This window comes from Corapipo altera, unplaced genomic scaffold (genome assembly GCF_003945725.1).
Source record: "Corapipo altera isolate COAL_440 unplaced genomic scaffold, ASM394572v1 0, whole genome shotgun sequence".
In the NCBI taxonomy this organism is placed as follows: domain Eukaryota; kingdom Metazoa; phylum Chordata; class Aves; order Passeriformes; family Pipridae; genus Corapipo; species Corapipo altera.
This window is the reverse complement of record NW_020884872.1, coordinates 73,943,312-73,962,608: the sequence shown is the minus strand read 5'-3', so window position 1 is coordinate 73,962,608 and position 19,297 is coordinate 73,943,312. Positions and strand designations below refer to the sequence as shown.

Sequence of the window (19,297 nt, the reverse complement as noted above, 5' to 3'; positions counted from 1 at the left end):
CTTTGGTGGAATCTGAACAGACAATGATCTCCAAGAGCACTGTGCTCACCACAGGCTGAGGGACTCAGCAGCTGTAGCAATGTCTGGTATCATAACATTTGTAACAGAAAACTATACAGAAATCAAGCCTGAAACCAGAAAAAAATTAATGTTACATTAACTTCTCTAAAGCTGAGTTAATACTTTCTGGATCTGATTTGGTTTAGTCTTCACACTCTTTGACTACTTCTGTTACTTATGCGGTCTCTTCCATAAGAGCATTTCAACCCCTTTTGAATTAAAGGAGTAACTCAAAGCGTTAAGCTCAAATGTTTCAGAATTGGTGAAACTATTTCTTTCTCTATATTTGGTTATAATTTTGTTTTGAAGTGCATAAGAGTTAAGGCATCCTAGAATAAAAATCATGTCTGACAGCCATAATGTCACTTTGTAGCTAGAGGGAACATTCCTGCTGTCACTAAAATACCGCGGATGTAGCCAATTGAACAAAAATGGTACTATCTAAACAAACTCAATACACAATGGCTAGTTCCTAACTTCAGTAGTTCAGCAGACCAACTGTGCTCCAGACAATGCTGAGTTTGTTTAAAGTGTAATACATTTAGTTGTGCATGCTTATATATGAGTTACTGTAAAGTTGCTTCAGGCTAAATTCTTTCCTGCTGCAACACCACTGAAATGAGTATATTTAGAGCAGAGATTATTTTGGCCCATTATGTACTAAACTTTCTTTAAAAAAGAACTATTCTTTCTGCAATTGATCTTGTTCACTGCAGTCATCTAAACACAAAGAGAGTCTTATCTGTGTTACCCCAGTGTAGTGGAGTTATACTGGATTTACGTTGTTGCAACTGAGAGAATTCTTTCAGCTGAAAATAAAGACAGCTGCCCAAATTACATGCAGATCATTGCACTTCTCTTATACACCAAAAAACTTGTAATGCACATTTCAGTGTCATGCATGACTTGCTGTAGCAGCTGTAGGGAAGAGGAATTCCTGATGTACAAAACTTTGTTAGAAAGTTAGGTCACGGCTTTAGCTGTAAAAGATTTCGACATCTAAGCAAATACATAAGCTTTTCCATTATGCATGGATAGCAAGCAACTTACAGGCAGCAATGGAATTATTTTCCCATTTGGATCATCTGCAGAGATGGCACTTCAGCATTCTGGGTATGAAAGCTTGAAACTCAAGGACGAAGGAATAAGATTCAAAATAACAACTAGGTGTCTAAAACACAACTATTTGTGGAATTTAGATGCCTAAAGGGAAGAACTTAGAAATCAGCTCATCACCACCACCTCCACTTTGTTTGGCTTGATGCTGCTTGAGGCACACTACCATTCATGTGCTGCGAGATAATTTTAAAGTAATCTAAAATAGAAAAAAAAAGAACTAAATATCAGAATGACACGTTACTTCCAAAATTATCATCTATTTTTTTTTCTAATCCAAAATGTTTTAAAGGAAATTTCTCAGGGTTTGTTTCATGAAGAATATGTGAACATATATTGTATTCTAATTTGAAATCCCAGGATCCCTTGTGAAATAGAAATTTTGAATGTTGTCTGACCTTAGTGTCAACACTCATTTTGCAATGATGAGCTTTTATGTCACAGACCAAGCGAACAAAAGCAGGGACAGTGCTGAGATCCCCAGACATTTGGGTTTCCATAGCAGGGAAGCAACACAAAATGATGGAAAATGCCAGAGCTGTTGATGCACATTTTATGGTTTTATCTTACAGAGGAAGACAAGAATTTCTTCCTAGTCTTGAGGAAGTTCTGAACCTTAATTAAGCCACACAGCTTGGATGAATCAGGAGCAACCTGTGCCACCAATTTATTCTGAAGAAGTGATGTTGCTTGCCATGAGGAGAATGGCATGGAGGTGGCCAACAGGCAGACACTTGCTGCTCTACCTACTGCCACAGATACACTGAGAAGAGGGTCCACCTGTGTAAACAATACTTTAACAATAAAGACAACAAAAAGATCTTTTGAAAATATATCCCAAAAGTTAGACATAATTCTCATGCAGGCCACAGCAAGAGGCTGGTGCAGACTGCATCCTTCTCCATGCAGCAAAATCCCAAAACACTGCAGGCACTAGTACAGCCACATTCACACACAAATGTAAATGCAGGCATTATTTTGTAGACTCCCGGTCAAGAATTCTGCTCTCAAAGCACTGGGCTTTATCATTTTAATTGAGTAGAGAGTTTAAATGATTACAGGATATAGAAAAGACAGAAAATCAGTCATGTGTGTTTCTGGTACCCCAGCCAGGCTGACTTTGCTGTAGGCTTTTCTCTAATGATAAGAAGATTCTTTCCCCTCAGAGTATCTATAATCCAAACATGATGAGTTTGCTTAGGTAAAACATCCTTAGCTGCTTACTTCTGCATTTTGTGCAGAATTTACATAGCAAATCCCACTACATAAGACATGCAAAGCAAACAGTAGGTTGCTCTGTGAGGCAGGATAGTTCAACCACAATTATCCCTTAGTCTCTGCTCGGAAGACCACAACATTCCTTAAAGCCAAAATCTTTAGAAAGTTTAATCTTCTCAAACAGGGAAGTGAGATATATGGTAGTTGATAACTGTTTGCTCTCCCTTTTTAGTGTTCATTTAATTAAGGACAATAGAAATACAATCCATATTCTCATGTGGAAAATAAGCGTTTATTTTACTTTACTCCATCAATTCACTGACTTTGCAAACACAAGAAAAATATATCGCAATGAAAAATGTGTTGTTTTTTTGAGAGTTTGGCCTTGTGAAGCCCTTTGTATTTTCAAAAATATCCTCTATATAGCACAGGAACTCTTTAAAAAGCCATGCCTCATAGTACTTAGAAATGCAAAGGTCTGGACATTTTAATATACTTTATCATGCTTTCATGGGACAAATAAATAAGGAGGATAAAGAACTGCAGATATTCATCCCTTTTTTTTTTTCCCCTCAGGAGACAACCACTAAAATGACAGGGATGTGGCTGACAAAAGGTACCCACCACACATAGGTTAGAGTTGGCTACATTAGTGATGCAAACACAGCGAGCTTGGGCAGCTCTTTGTGACCTTGGTGTTAGTCTGCTCATTGCTGCTCTCCGTGACACCAGGCACCTCAATCACATCTGTAGTCACTGCTGGAAGTGCAGAGGGTCACCCTTAAACACAAGGTATGGCAAAAGCCCACATATTGAATGGCCTTTTCTAAGGACTAAAATAGTTCTGACAGACACTCTACTGCAGCTAGTCACTCAAAGATACACAGATCGCATACCACAAGAAAAAGGAAAGGAAGTAATTACCCATGAAGGACAGCATTTTGTTGCTATTTACTACTAATCTCTCTTTAAAAACAAAAAAACCTTATACAGTGAAGAACAGCTGGTGTGATCCAACTGTCCTACTAATGCACTAACGGTAATTAATGATACCTGTAATTCTGGCTTAATATCATGTACCTGCAAGTGCTAAAATGTGTATTTCCTCAAACACTCTGTTTTCCTGGACTACGACACAAAAACACAGTCTTCCTAGACCATTTTCATGAGAAGGTTCTCTCTTCAGTTTTGTAATTTTGGATAAGCATCTGCTTACTCTATTGTCTGCTGAAAATAGACACAAAACCAGTTAGAGTTGATGTACATCCACTTGCCAAAAGTGATCAAAATGTCAGACCTATTAAGACCTGACTAGCTGACATCTGTTTCCTTGGGAGGTAATACGTATTGCCTTCATTCCTATTCCAGCAAAAGAGTGGGAAAGCACTGATGAGGTCAGTTAAATCCCATTTGCAGTCACGGTGAAAATGCTTGCTAAAGCCCAGCTGATTATTCCTGTGCCAAATCCCCAGGGACAGCAGCAGCAGTACAAGAGTGTGTGGAATGCTCCTCATTTGGCGTTCAGCACAACTGTTCAGAGACTTACTGGAGCAGGTTAGGGTTCCCCCCAGTATACCTATTCTCATTACCATCAGGATCTTCAGGGTGCCATGACACAGCTATGGATGAGGGGGACGTACCTTTCAGCCTTCCTCCACAAGCTCATATGAAGCCACGTTGCTCAGTGTGGCAGCAAAAGCTACCCGCACCATCACACAGACCTTCAGAGACCAAGAGTAGCAACATTCCCACCTCATACTCCAGCCAGAAATTCTTTAGAGACAGTGGATGCAAGGTGACAGCAGCGTGGCTGTGTTCCAAGGGAGGGAGAGTGCAGGACTGAGCTGTGTCTGCACCACCTGATGCTCTAAGCTCCCTTGGGAGTACTCTGACTGTCTGTTGCTTCAAGTGACAAAACTGTGGAACATGCATCTAAACACAAAGCATACAAGATACACTTGTAACAAAAAGTGCTCTTGGTCAAAGGCAAGTGAGTTTTTTTCAGTAATACAGCTGGTATTACCATATCCCTTCATGCACTTTCTTCCCTAGCTTATTACAGCAAAGCATAATCTTAGCACTATCCATATTATACACCTGTCAGCTTGCTTTACCCCTGCCAGTCATGAGAGATGATGAACAATCTGGTTTACCATATGGATACATCATGTAAAGCAGAAAGAGCATTGCCTGAGAACAGCAGGCACCAAAAATATGCTTGACAGTACTCACATGAGAGAGAAGCACTTAGTACCACTAGGCAGAAACTATCCTGACCTGCCAGGTCCATAAAAGTGCTGCATATAAAATAAAGTTTTACAAAGCCTTCATACTTAACACTTCTGGAAGAGTTACTTAGTCTTGCCCATATTGCTGCTTTTCAAAAGTAAAACTTCTCAGAAACCTGGACCTGGCCTTTTCATAGGACTACACAATGTTTAGACTAACTCACCTTTAGTACATGGTACAATTTCAGTACAAAATTGGGTTACACTTTTGTGTGCTTGACCGTGAACTTTCCTACAAAGGGCAAATCAGCAAATTTCAAATGCAGTGGATACCCCACATTATCCCCAGTAAGGACACATTTTCCCTTCACTAGAATCCTTCATGCATTTTCAATTAACAGTCTCATGACATATCAGCTAGATGGATAGATTAAAGTTAGTGAGTCAGCACTGGGGAAAAGATAGGAGTTACTATCAACACCGCACCACGAGATGAACGGGGATTCCTGTGTCAAAGTAAGAGCCAAGGGTGAAACCTGTATTTGGTAGAAGGCAGAAGACAGCATTTCACCCTTTGCTCAAGTGGGTCTTGATCACACAGTTCTGGATGGTGAACTTCCTCTGAAGCCACTGGGAGTTCTGCATGGAGACAGGTTTCAGCATCCAGTTTTGCAACAGATGCAATTCAGTGAGCATTTCATATAAAGAAGGAAAGCAGTAGTGTAAGTGAATAAATGGAGGGAACTAACTGTTCCATTGTGTTAGTATTTTAAAAGACCATCTACATAACCATGAAAATTTAATCTAAAAGAGACAATGCTGTGGTACAAAAAGTTTATTTAGTCACAATTTTGTAAACATATGAGGTAAATTAACGTTTACATCAACTTGCTTCTTACAGAATTTAATATACAAGGCACTTTGTTGAAGACAGCACTTTTAACTGATTGCTGGTTTTATTGTTCTACAAGTTCCTGACAGCCCAGAAAACTTGTTATGTTTACTGTAATGTAAAAGGCAAACATCTGGAAAGCGACAAGAAAGTTCTGAGTAAGCCTTCTTATGCTTTACAACCCATTAACTGTGAGAAACAGTGGCAATGGGATTAGCAGTATATTCTCCACCTTAAAATATGCTCACATAACTCTTCAAGAATTGAAACTTCTAGAACTACATTGGTATCTACAGCAAACTTAAAATGCAAATCTACAATTTCTTTTTTCACATCAGTATTTTTTTTGCTTATGCAAATATAGTCCCATTACCTTTGATGGTCTTATTTGCAGAGGTTAAAATAACTTGCATGAAATTGTATTTGCAGGTTCAGAACAATATTTTTGCATAGAAAGCAAAACATTTATTTTTTGTAAAATCTTCTACAGTGTAACAGTGCAGTGTTTATCCTCAAGTATTTTGTTTGGAATTTTAAGCCAGGCTGTAAATTTAGCTCTTAAAGGACCTATGTCACAGCTAGTTTTTGTCATTGAACCTCTAAACACACAGGAAGGCATATGAACAATAATGAACCTTAGTTTATTTGGTAATAATCGAGTTCATGATGAAAAGTATCTTTTTCCATAGTTTGCTCCTTATATGTCCAACTCCCATATTTCAAATATATAGAAAAAGCTGATACTATAGATCAGTGATCAGGTTAAACTGTCTTTAATGGTACTGCCTTATGTCTAAAGAGTTCCTGTGTTATAGTAAGACATTTCTCTCTTAAGTTTAACACATTGGCAGAGTCATTGTTTTACTTATTATACAAATGTAAACTTAGAAAGCAGTTTATTTCATCCAAATGTGCAATCTGAAATCAAAAACTGAATGTAAACTTCAGAAAATCAAAATTACAAGAGCACACTTTTCACAAGAAAAATCAAAGTAAAACATCTGGAATTAAAGAAAAAAACCCAGCCTGTTCAAATCCATGGTGTTAGTGTCTGTATTAAACAAAAAGACCTGGGGGCTCAATGCTCTGCTTCTGCAGACTGCTGTCACCCACGTGAACTCAGTGGAATACAACAGTTTGTAGCAGCTGAGGAGGTGGTCCCATGACTAACCAAAAAAGGACCTAAGTACTGATCTGGTTTTAAAAGCTTGCTTTAATTATTTCGCTGATCCTACACTTACGTATTCATATCAGAAAATAATCTCAAGAGCTGCAAAATGTCAGACATTTATTAGCTTTGAGTGCCTTGATGAATGACAAATATACTACACCTGGTAAATTGTTCAAAGAGTATTTTCTTTCAGTTTTCTTTTCCATACTTCACCTCAGTATATTTTTTAACTTCAAGTAAGAGAGAGAATAAGTGTCCCCACAATTATTCTACTCAAAGAGCAAAAATGAGTGGGTTTTTTTTCAGTTTGCTTAATATCAGGCATGATTCTGTTCTGACTTCTGCTTTTGCAATAACTTACCTAAAGGTTACATCTTAGCTGTGCATCTAAGGTCTTTCAGGATTGTGGATTGAACAGCCGTATGACCGGGCTAAATCAAAATATCACTTTCTACCAGTTCCCATGAGACTCTGTAATTAATTGATGTAAAAGAGTAAATGACTTGGAAATTATCAGATAGTTTTTACCAACAGTCTATTCTGCAAGTTAGTGAGTGTTTGTACATACTTTCTAGAACTGAGGAATTCTCCATAGTTATACTTGACTCATAGGACATTGAATGCAGTGTTCATTCATGAGCAAAGATTAGAGTGCTCTAAATTGGCCACACCAATAAGATTTTTCTTTCAACAAATCTGAACCCAGATGTGACGCAGCAACTAAAAGCAGTTGTAAGCACTAAGGAGGAGTTCTGTCAAAACCGTTACCTGGGCTTAAATGAAGAAACAGTTACTGGACTCCAAATGAAACTGTAGGTAATGAAGAGGCTTGACGCTGCATAGTTATGTGATGAAACTTAAGCTGATCTTAAAAGCGCAACCTGTGAGTTGTAGCTTTGCTTTCTTAGACCAGTACTGCTTGGATGCAGAGGCTGCTCTCTCAGACTTCTCTTAGGGGTTGCAATAGACTTACATTTCTCCCCCCGAGCTTCACCTAACAGGAAAAATGATCTTTTAGAGCTTTCCAGTAGTTACTCTGACTGAAAATACCTATATTATATACCATAGGACTGAAAATACCATATATTCCACAAAAGCATCTGAACTCTCTGCAGGTCTAACCACACACATTTACTTGAAAAGGTCAGACTAGGTATCAGTTGATCCTAAGTTAAATCTATCTCTGTTACTATTTTTTATATACAATATGGATGCAATCCTGCAGGACACACTCTGTGAGGGTTGTATTAAAGTAAGGACTGCAAGATTCAGAGCCCCATCAAACAACAAGTCAGTTTTGCTCTCAGGCACTGATATAAAAAAGCACATATTCCAGGTGGTCTTGTTTATATAAATACACTCCAGAAAGACTTTGACCTCATTCTTCAGAAGCATAGAAGAAAGGCAAATGTAGCCTTCAAATTTTGATGAACTAAAATACAGAGATGCATATTGCATTTTTCAGCAATATAAATAGCTGGCATTTATCAAAACTTACAAAACTGCTACTATAGATGCTAGTAAATCTAAAAATTTGGAGTCTTATATTCTGCCTCTGTTTACATCTAGGCAACTTCATCAACTTCAGTTTAAGTTCAGCATAGTTGCATGGGTACAACAGAAAGCAGAATTTAGCTTTTAGCTTTCTTGCAGAAAGGGTTTTTATGGCTTATAACACTGAAAATCCATGAGAACATGTCTGAAGCTGAACACCTAATAATAAATACCTGTATTGTACTACTACACATTGAATTTTAATGCAGTGTCTGCCCCCAAGATTCATGGGAGCAGAAAGACTTCTCCTCACCTGATTCACCACAAGCAGGACAAGGAAGTCATGAGACAACATGCCCAAGGGTTGCAGAACAGTGCTTCTGATCATGAGAAGCTTTTTTTGACTACTCAGAAAGCAGTAAAAATGTTTAATCTTGAGCAGTAGGAATATATTTTAGCTGTTGAATAAAATGAACACATTCAGGAAAACATATAACAGCAGAAATAACAGGCAATTTTAACTACTAGCTACAGAGTGACCCTGCTTTGCCTGAGTAAGGACTGCACTGCCAGGCCAAATACTTTGAAGATGCAAAGGGCTATCCCAGTGTGTTCTCCAGTTACAGTACTTTCAATTTATAGCAGCAACAGGACTGACTCCAAGCTCCAGTTCTTTTGGATTTTGCTTAGAACGGAAGTTGGGCCTAATTCTGCATTCCTTTTGTACCGAAACTCTCCCGAGCCTTATCAGGCATTCAGAATTCTGATTAATGTCTTGTTAACAAAGGAATAATGGACAGAGCCCATTGTAAGGAAAGCTGCACCTTAGTAACAAGTACTCAGTACTTTCCTTCACCCATTTTTAAGGGAAACACACAATTTTCAAAAGCAGGACTTCAATGTCTTTATCTACAGCCCAAAATCTACATTTCTTCTGGCTCCCAAAACTGTATGTGAATGTTAGTTTTGCTTCAATAAGGCCTGCAAGATCCATCCCCAAATCTTGCTCCTTGTAAAATTCAATGGAAATTCTGCAAGTGACTTCAGTGGGATCAGAACAGACTCTTCAGCCACTATGTTGCCCAGATATTTTAGCCACCTTTTCTGCAATACAGTATTATCTAAATCTGTTTTCACTGACATTACAGATTGATGTTAAAGGGTAGGACACAACATGAAATAATGTTGCTTTGGGAATTTTATCATTAGTAAGTTTCTTTCCTCTTACATTTTCTTGTAAGATCAAAGACCAAACTAAAATTATTAAATACACAGTCAAGTAACTTTAAACTTAGAGATCAAAATTATTCTCAAAATGTTCAAATACTTAAAAATATGCACTCAAGTTTATTTCTAAAAAGCATTTTTCCAACAAACTTAAGCTGATATCTAGTAGTCTAAAATGCAGAGCTGTACTTTATCCTATTGTTTGTCCACAGGCAATGTATGGGGCCACAGTGTATTGAAATCATAATCCTTGCTTTCTGAAGAGAAATTGTTCTGTGTAATAATTTCTGAGGCGTGATTTAAATTCCTGTCCTCCTCTAAGCAATTTCAGAAGTCATCTAAAATTATAATCAAACATGCTCAAACATATTTGCGGGCTTTTAAACATGGTGTGATCATGGTCGGCAAACACTGGATAGAAGGTCAAACTGAACACTTCCTAACAGGTCAAGAGTGAAAAAAAAATTATGGAAAGAACCTCAAAAATCTATCACAGGGGTTACCTAAACTTTGCCTGGCCGAGGACCACATTGGTGTTTTGCAGTGAGCACAAAGGCTTCTTTAAGTCATGTTATATGGAACAAACTGAGTCACCTTTAATATGGCAAGTTGGTCTGTAGAGACGACAGGTGCCAACAGACAATTTGCCACCCTGATGTTTGCCATAGGGCTACGTAAGATTTAAGAGGAAGAAAGTGATTCATCACATCTGCTCATGTAGAGCCCATGTGAAAAAGAGTGGAAGTGAAGGCAAGGGCAAGAGGAAGATGACAGCCAGGCACATGGGCACTAGGGATATTAACATTTTTCCCAGATCAAAGTCACCCTTGAGGCACATGGCCAGCTACCATCACCACCTGCTATCTGTGCAGGCCTCTTCTATGGCTGCCCTTGGGAGATCTGCCACGGACATGAAGGAAAGTGGGACTGGTCCCCTGGCCCACAGGCTGTGCTTTGGTCACCCCTGACCTATTAGAAAATGTTGATATTTTTCCCCACTACAACTCACAGAGTGCAAAAACAGCAAGCTTCTAAGTTTGAAGCCCAGGCCTTCTCACCCACGCCAGGCCTGGCCTTCCCGGACAGCTCCCCTGCCCACTCTGCCTTCCACCACCTGCCCCTCCAAGCAGGGGCGACCGCACTACACGGCCAGGTCATCTGACCGGGCTCTGCAGCTGCTCGACTTACTGGCCCTGCTCAGGCGTCGCGTGTCTACGAGCAGCGGTGGCTCGTGCATCTCCACAGTGGTGCAGGCGGCCGACACGGGCCGTGCCCCTGACAGCTCCTCCTCGCCCTCCACATCCCACTTGCTGCCGCTCGCCCCACTCAGGCTGGTGCTGCTGCCACTGTTGGCTGCAGCAATGGGCAGCACGGCTGGGGGTGGGAGTAGCTGCTCCAGTGGCTCTTCCTGCTCGGGAAGGTGATGCCGGACACTGCTTGGGGTAGAGGAGCCCGCTGAGCTGGAGGAAACCTTCCCCTGCTGCTCCGCTGCCATGTTGACCCAGTTCTGCTCGGATGTCAGGGCACGGTTGCTGCTGTTGAAGTAGCTGATGACGGCTGGAGTGGGTGTGGGAATGGGGGTTGGGATGGTGACAGGAGTAGAGATGGGCGTGGGAGTCACAGCACGGTGTCTCTCCTCAGGAACTGGTGGAGCAACAGGGTAGCTTGCCATGGAGGTTGTGTTGGAGGGGGGCCGTGGTCTCGGAGCAGCTGTAGCATAGTATGATGCCATGGTGACTGGGGCCAGCAGTGGTGTGACAGCGCGGGTGTCAGGCAGAACAGGGGGTGGTGTGGCAGTTGTTACCACCACAGGTGGTGCTGGTGGTGGCAGGGAAACAGGTTTGGACTCCCCTGTTACCATAACTGGTGTCATTGTTGCAACGGGCATCTCAAGGATGTACTGGCTTGTCATGCCCTGCTTAAGCTTCTTCCACCCCAAGTGATATATCTCAAGCATGTTCAGCAGCAGGGAGACTGAGGCCACCACCAACATGAAGATTATGAAGATGGTCTTCTCAGTAGGCCTTGAGATGAAGCAGTCGACAGTGTGTGGACAAGGTGAGCGGCTGCACTGGTAGACTGGTTTTAGCTCAAAGCCATACAGGAAGTACTGGCCCACAATGAAGCCCACCTCGAACAGTGTCTTGAATACGATGTTGAAGACATAGGTACGGAGCAAGGCACCTCCCATACGGATTCTACCACGTTCATCACGGATTGGGAGCTTCTCCTTCCCCCTTTTGCTAATAGGATCCTTGATGTTATTGTTGCCTCCTCCGCCACCACTGCCAGATGCTGCTGCTGCTACTGCGTAGTTGCCATCTTTGCCACTTCCCTTCTTTTTTAGCTCTTCTTTCTCTTTCCTCTTCTCCTCCATGCGTACAATGTGCAGGACATGGCCCAGGTAAATGAGGGTTGGAGTGGAGACAAAAATGATCTGCAGGACCCAGAAGCGGATGTGAGAAATGGGGAAGGCTTTGTCATAGCAAACATTTTCACAACCAGGTTGCTGAGTGTTGCATGTAAAGTCTGACTGCTCGTCTCCCCAGACCTCCTCAGCAGCAGCCCCCAGCACCAGTATCCTGAAGATAAACAGTACTGTCAGCCAAACCTTGCCAATAACCGTGGAGTGCTCCTGCGCATTCTCTAATAGTCTCCCCAGAAAGCTCCAGTCACCCATTGTTTCAGACTTCTAACCTACAATAAGAACATCAGAGCAATTAGAGCAATGTTAAAAAATCTTATAATTACACAATGCTGGGGCAGAACAGATTGATCCTTGACAAATGATATTTCTCAAGTGCACTTGCCTTTGCAGAATATTGCAGATGTGCGTTAAGAACTAGATAACCCTGTGACCATGCAACCATGGGCTTTGATGAGCACAGAAGCGAGATGTTTAGTGCTTTCACATAGCCCATACAGGTTTAAGTGCCCATGCACAACAGAGAAGAAGGATTCATCAGTTAGAATTTCTACAAGATTTAAATATTTTAAAAAATATTATTTCTCTGTTTCCTCTATCTGAGATGGCTCCAACTGCTCCTGCCTATATTTAGAAAAGAACAGATGGAAACCAGTTCAATTATAGTAATCCTACTATTAATGTAATTGCCCTTGTATTAGAGTGTGATACAAAGTTTGCCTAATTCTAATAATGTTATTGTTATCAGAACTTATATACTCCAGCATTCAGGAAGTTAGTAATGTCCTAGGTCTCTACTATTTTCAAACTGTACAAACATAGTAAAATAATTACTCAAAACCTATGGAATTTACAGTTTAATTCTGGAATGTGTACAACTCAACAAGCAAGTTCTCAAAGCCTAGTCATGTTTGAATTGTTTATTTCTAAAAAAACCCCCAGAATTATTTTAATAAATTGAAATATTGGGAAAATTGAGAAATTTTGAGAGGAATTGTGAAAAGGTTTCTATGCCATTTTCCCTACTGTCCCGCCAATTAGTGTTACTAAACCATACCTACTGCAACATCATTAAAAAAAAACACAAGAAAACCAAAACAAAACCCAAGCCAACAAACTCAAGGTCACTTCAGCGACTGTATACAGAGATTTTCTTGGAAAAAAATAAAATTACATCCTATGACCTTACTTCAGTGAAAAACAACAGCATATATTCTCAGTAATTTCCACCAATTCATGTATGGTGGGCCTCCCATGTCCAGTTCTAGGCAGAGACACAATTCCTGATTTGGAAAGGCTTAAAGTACAAGATTTTTTTTTTAATATCTGATTCCTCACAAGCTTCCTCCAATTGAGAAACAAGCTATTATCTGTGGGTATCACTTCTGTTATCCTTTGACTGTTCCTAATTGGAATATATGTAAGAATATTGGAATACATGTAAGTATATTTCATTCCCCTAATAAACTCACTTCTATATTTTATATGTCAACCTTCAACTGAGAACAAAATAAAAAAATTTACTTTCAGCTAACTTCAATACCTTCAGAAATACTTTTATCATAACTGTAGTACAGATATAACAATTTGCATATCAAAAAAACACTATCAGAAAAGTGATTATCCTCTTGTTTAAAACCCTCAGAATATTTTATAACTGAATTACACCTTACTAATTTTATACTTATACTTCTTATCCAAACACGCAGGTGTCTTACAATTCCCAAGAAAAAAAAGGCAGTCATCATTACAGCTAGGAATTTACCATTATTCTCATCATTATATTTAGTGTCATTTCCAGCAATTATGTCACTGGTTTTCCAGAAGAAGCATTTCCAAAGTCTGTACGGAACTTCTTTCAGGTTTTTAGTTAAGGCAATTAAAGGAATTAAAGTTATTTGAGGTACTGTTTTATAACTTGATTTTACTATGAGGCAATGAAATAACTGTAACTGCAGGCTAGTATGCTTTTATACAAAAAGCAACAACACAACCATTAGTATTTTTCATTTTTGTAAATCCTGGAACATTAATTTATTTTTTATCCCACAAGTTAATTCAGCAAAAACTCCCCCTAAAAAACACATCTTTGATATTCTGCAAAAACACATGCCCTTTAATATCAGTGAATTCTTTTTCCAGCATAATATGCAGCATTTCCAGTAAATGATGATACTAACAATAAAACACCAATTTTGTGTACTAATGTCCCTGGTCCTCGACCACTTTTTTAAACAATTTTTAAAATATATTCAAATTCTTTTTGAAGAATGTATTTTTTTCTCCTCCTAAAATAGTAGCCAAAATCGAATATATTTTGTTATAATATTTTTATAATCTTAACATGCTTACATGATTTTAAAATTTAATCCTCATTCCTAATTGTATACAGTTTATAATATTCTGGATGGTTAAGGAATTTTAATCTTGAGAAGCATCAATTTTTAAGGAAATAATGAATTAATTTTTTTGGTTTTTTACTCAAAACCATTTGAAGATATACCCAGGTTAGTTCCAATTTTGAACAGACCTAAACCAATGTTTGGAAATGTTCTCATTTTGAGTGGGAAAATGCAGGAACAGCAAAATGAATAATGTGATATTGGTGGATTAAAGAAGTTTAGCATAAACTTAAGCTAAGTATTTCCTTTCTCTGCTATTCTTTGCATTACTCTGTGCCTCTCAGACCAATACTCTCTACCCCACTCTTTATTTTCTATCCAGATCAAACAAAACAGACAGCTCAGATAATAAATAGCCGAAGTTACGCTTTGTTCTTTTATTGCTAATACCTGTAGTAGAAAGTTTATTAACCATCAAAATGTTAGCCCATTAAATTTTCTTGAATTCATTACTTATGTCCCATTTTCAGCATGACTGCAATTACCCTTGTGTCCAGTGGCACAAAGCCCACACACTGTGTTTTATAAAGACCGATATTACCTTCTGTTGCTTGAAAAAATAAAGTTGGTCTGCTCTCATGAAAAATTATAACCCCTGCACTGTAAGGTAAACACAAGTATCAATTTTTTCCCCTTATAGGCACACTGCAGTGCATTTCTTACTCAGATCCATAGGTGATGACGACTACAATGAAAGTAGGATTTTTTGTGCTTTTCTGAAGATTTATCTAGTGATTAGCAGAAGAAGAACAATAACAATTGGTAAAACTGAAAATTTATAAATAATATATTCATCTAATTTATTCTTAATAATTCTCCATTCAGTAATCCTATGCAAGATTTTTTTTTTTTCTTTCTACAACAGGTCAACAATGCCTAGGCCGAGATAATTCAGGACACCAAAGACATGACACAAGGCATTTCTCAAAGGATATACATAAAAAAGCTATTCTAATGCTTATATTAGTTAAAAGATTTATATTTGTGTACCAGAGTGTGCAAATTCATCCTGTACACAAAGAAAAAGTGTCTAAGCTGTGAGCAGATACTTCATGGTATCTTAACTGCACTGACGTGAAAAACCTCAGTGGTATGAATTGCAGCAACTGTTGCCTTCGCCACAAATGTGTATTGCCCATAGTACCTCCATAAGGGAAGGACATAATTTCCAAGTGAGACACAAAGTTACATATTTCCACTGGCTGGAGGGTTCTCAGAAATCCAGGTCCCTTATCTTTCTTCAGCGTCAATACATTCTTGAGTAAGCAATTCTTAAAGCCAACATAACTCATCCAAAAATCACACCAAAAATTTAAAGGGATGCCTTAATTCAGATAATAATTAAATGACATCAAATGAAACCACGAGGCCCTCAGAGCTCACAGAATATTTGAGTAAGTTCAACAATACCTAAATCTAAATTTAAACAACCACAACGCAATATTTTATTTGAGATCAATCCCAAGCTTGCTTTTGTAGTATTACATAAACTTCAGCTGTACAGTGTTACTTTCAGTGCTGCTGAAATCCAGAGCCAGGCAACTGTTAAGACCTTATCTTAAATATGGATTGTGAAAGGAGACATTTTTTCTTTTTGTGCTCGGAAAAAAATGCAGATTAAGGAAGGAAACATCTTTATCTGTATTTCTGGATGTCCACTAGAGAATGACAAGAGAATCTGTCTCAGAAAGCAACCTAATTCAATTGTATGAAAAGCAAGGACTTCGTGAACCTTGGGGTCATTTAATAAGAACTGTGAGTCCTGTATTGTTTGGTTCACTTAGAAAATCATTCCTCTGAGACAAATACTGGAAAATAGACTGTTCATAAAAATTGGTATGGTATTTAAGAATCAATGTTGTCTTATTAATTACTAGTTTAGTACACACTCAAATACACTGTGTAGGGTGTTTGTGTGCATGTGACAAAAAGAACAAGCAAGAGAGAGAATAAATTTTAGAAGCTGTGATGCCATATATATTATCCATCTACAGGAGGCAAATACTTATAATGTGTCATCTGTAAACTTGTCAGTTATTTTTATTTCTGATGATGTCACCCAATGGGTTCACCACTCCGTATCAAGTGTGTGAAATATGATATTTTAATTATTTATAATTTTTCTCACACATAGATATGTTTATGTATTTAACTACACATATGCAAAGATTACAAACATAAATAACTGCACGGCTGTGTTACATACATAACCAGATTATGAAACCTGATGTACTTATAATTTATTATATTGGTATATCTAAAAAATGTCCCTTAACAATTATTCAGAAACCTAACAGATGCCCTTGTCTGAATATGAGTTCTCAAATTCAGTCCACGTTTCCTTTAATTTCTCATGACAGTCTAAAATTATGGGGGTTAGATTTTTATCTATAAAATTATCTAAATCTTATGAAGCAGATGAGAAAAAAATGCTGTTAGAACAACTTGCAATATTTAATTTGTTTTTACACTAAACAATCAGGCATTCCCTTTACTACCAGGTTCTTAATTCTGCTATTTAAATCAGATAAATGCAGTCATCCTGCAGAAAGTCTGCAGTGTGACCATGTCATTCCAGACAAACTGGCATATATGCAGGCACAGAACAAGCTAATATAATTTCCAGTGAAACCTAATGGTATTTGGTCATGTGCCTATATATGAAATACAATGGTGAGTGTTTCATAAGTCACAATGGAGGTTTCGTAGTTCATTTTATAAACTTGTTTAAACGAGGACTTGAAAAATACCTTCTTTCATCCTCACAGTGTCATACTTTCAGACACATCTATTACCACTCTCACTGTATTTTAAACACTTGTTAAAAATTAATTCCTTATTTGATCTTGTTATTATCTTAAACTTACTTTACTGCTATGGAGCCTCCTCCTTAAATCCCAGACAAAAACTTCTTTGGACTTCTTCTTGACTTCACTTGACCTCTGAGTGAAAGTTTGGCCTGAGTAAAGGAAAAGAGCAAGGAGCGCAGGGCTGAGCCCAGGAGGAGAGCTACACCCCACCTGTTAAACTCCTCTGTTCCCTGGTATAACAAACCCCTGCTCTGATTTTCTAGTTGCAGGAGAAAAACAGAAACAAAAAAGTAACCCCTTTTCTCCCCTAGAATACTCGAATGCCATCTTAGAGCTCTACATCGGAATTAAAAGACAGTGACTTACCAATAAAGCTGAAAGGTGTGGAGGGTGTGGAGCTAGCAGGGGACTGTGGAATAGCCGTTGAGCATGAGGGCAACAGTCCTACATCCCGCGTGAATGAAGCATGAATGAGACAGATCTCTCAGGTGCCCACATACGATCAGCCACACAGATCTAAAAACTGCACAGTAAGGAGTGTCCCGCCCCCCACCCAGATATACAAAAGAAAGACGAGCCTTTCTGGCTTTCAGAGACTCAAGAGCCTTTTTCACTGCAGAGAAGTAGGTATTCCAACATTCAAGTATCCACGTGAGGGGACTTCAGGCAAATAACTGCAAGGGAGATGGTGCTGTAAACTCCATTCAAACTTCTAAAAGTACGCTTTTGTACTATGGAAACCATTTAATTTTTTTTCTAGTTTAAGTCTAAAATGTTCCAGTAGAATTCTCTCACTTCCCTTTAAATTTCCCTTAAAGGGAAGATCTAATAGCTCTGGCTACTCAGTTCAATTCATTCTTCATATCTATATCATTCTTCATGTCTATGTATCTTTGACTTAAAGGTCTAACACACTAAGGATTCCTAATAACATCTTAGGCTTATATGATTTCTTCATTGAGTCAGCAATGAACCCAAATACTTTTCTAATACTCCTTTTGCCTACAGGAAAAAAAGAACAGACACAAATTAAACAACTTTTTTTGCTTATAACATTGGCAAACTCTTACTTAATCAAGCTATAAATACCTTCCAAAGAATATTTATTCATCTCAATACTTTGCATCACTCATAAGTCCTAAGTGAAAAAGTGAGCAACCAGCATGTTTGGATAACTCTCAGATCAAAGATGTGACCAGAAGAGTGAGGTAAGAGCCTGGTCAATGTAGCTCTTTTCCCCACTATCAGTAGAAAGCGTTTGTATGGGCCAGATAACTCAGAGCTCACTTCAAGGAACCCCAGAACCATCTTGGAGTACACTTCTGAACTCCATCATTCTGTGTAGCACCACTTACAAGGGTGAAAGCAATTCTGGCTCTGCTTTATAGTTAAGATTTAACTTTACTCCAAGTACAAAACTGACTTGGAGTGCACATCAATGTTCAAATGTGAGTGGCAACCCTTAAGGAAGAAATTACATGCCCTACACAGGCACCCTTTAGCGGGCAACTGCCACAACAATCCCGCATATATTTGGCGTTTTGCTTTCCACTGCATCTCCTTAGGTATTTCGTTAGGTTTGGACACTTCTGTCTGCCTCACCAGGCTCAGTTCCCGCCCCATCTGCGAGCGCCGCTGCCCTCGGTGGGGCAGGAACGGAGGGACACTCGCACCACGGACCCTCAAGGAGGAATACACAGCAGTAGGGTCCCTTCTCCCGTTCTTCCTCAACAGGATGAGCAGCCTCGGCTCCGCCCTGCCCTCCCCTGGCGCCCGGCCCACGGCTGGGGGGCCCGGGGCAGAACCCCCAGGGAGCTCCCGCCTCCCGCCCTCAGTGCAGGATCCAGGCATTCCCGCAGCCGCGGCCCCGCTGGCCGAGCCCCTCTCCGGAGCGGTGGGTCCGCGCCGGGAGCCGAGCGGCACAGCCCAGGGTCGATCTACTTACGCTTCGCGGGAGGAGCACTGTTTTAAGCAGCAAAAGCTCAACTCGTTCGGAAGAGTCCAGGCAGCGATAGCGCATAACTCGTTTAACCGGGGGGAAGAGGCGCCCCCAAACTTTGCTGGGGCTATGGAATAAGCGGGGGGGGGGGGCGGAGGGGGACTGGGTGTAGGGGCGGGGCGGGAGGCGCCCGGAGGCCGGTGCCCACCTCCCTCCCTGCTGCTGCCCGGGCTGACTACGTGCCCCTCGGCGGGCGGCCGCGGCTGCTCCTCTGACGGGCTGCCCCTCTGACGGGCTGCCCCTCTGACGGGCTGC

General features: G+C 39.8%; 1 protein-coding gene across 5 annotated transcripts in view; it reads right to left on the bottom strand.

Annotated features, from left to right (window-relative positions):
- Nucleotides 1-1,761: 1,761 nt before the first annotated feature.
- Nucleotides 1,762-19,297, bottom strand: part of GJA3 (gap junction protein alpha 3) — a 17,840-nt gene continuing 304 nt past the window's right edge. The window contains exons 2-7 of one of the 5 annotated variants that reach the window (XM_027652900.1): nucleotides 17,410-17,487; nucleotides 17,101-17,302; nucleotides 10,595-12,103; nucleotides 3,475-3,621; nucleotides 3,019-3,153; nucleotides 1,762-1,956 (exon numbers count right to left, since the gene is read on the bottom strand). In XM_027652900.1, coding sequence (XP_027508701.1) covers nucleotides 3,044-3,153; nucleotides 3,475-3,621; nucleotides 10,595-12,086 — 1,749 coding nt within the window. In that variant the 5' untranslated portion in view covers nucleotides 12,087-12,103; nucleotides 17,101-17,302; nucleotides 17,410-17,487 and the 3' untranslated portion in view covers nucleotides 1,762-1,956; nucleotides 3,019-3,043. Of the gene's footprint in view, nucleotides 1,957-3,018; nucleotides 3,154-3,474; nucleotides 3,622-5,442; nucleotides 7,680-10,415; nucleotides 13,375-17,100; nucleotides 17,303-17,409; nucleotides 18,773-19,297 lie in introns of those variants that run through there. The other 4 variants (XR_003529236.1, XM_027652911.1, XM_027652920.1 and 1 more) reach the window with 4 other exon arrangements.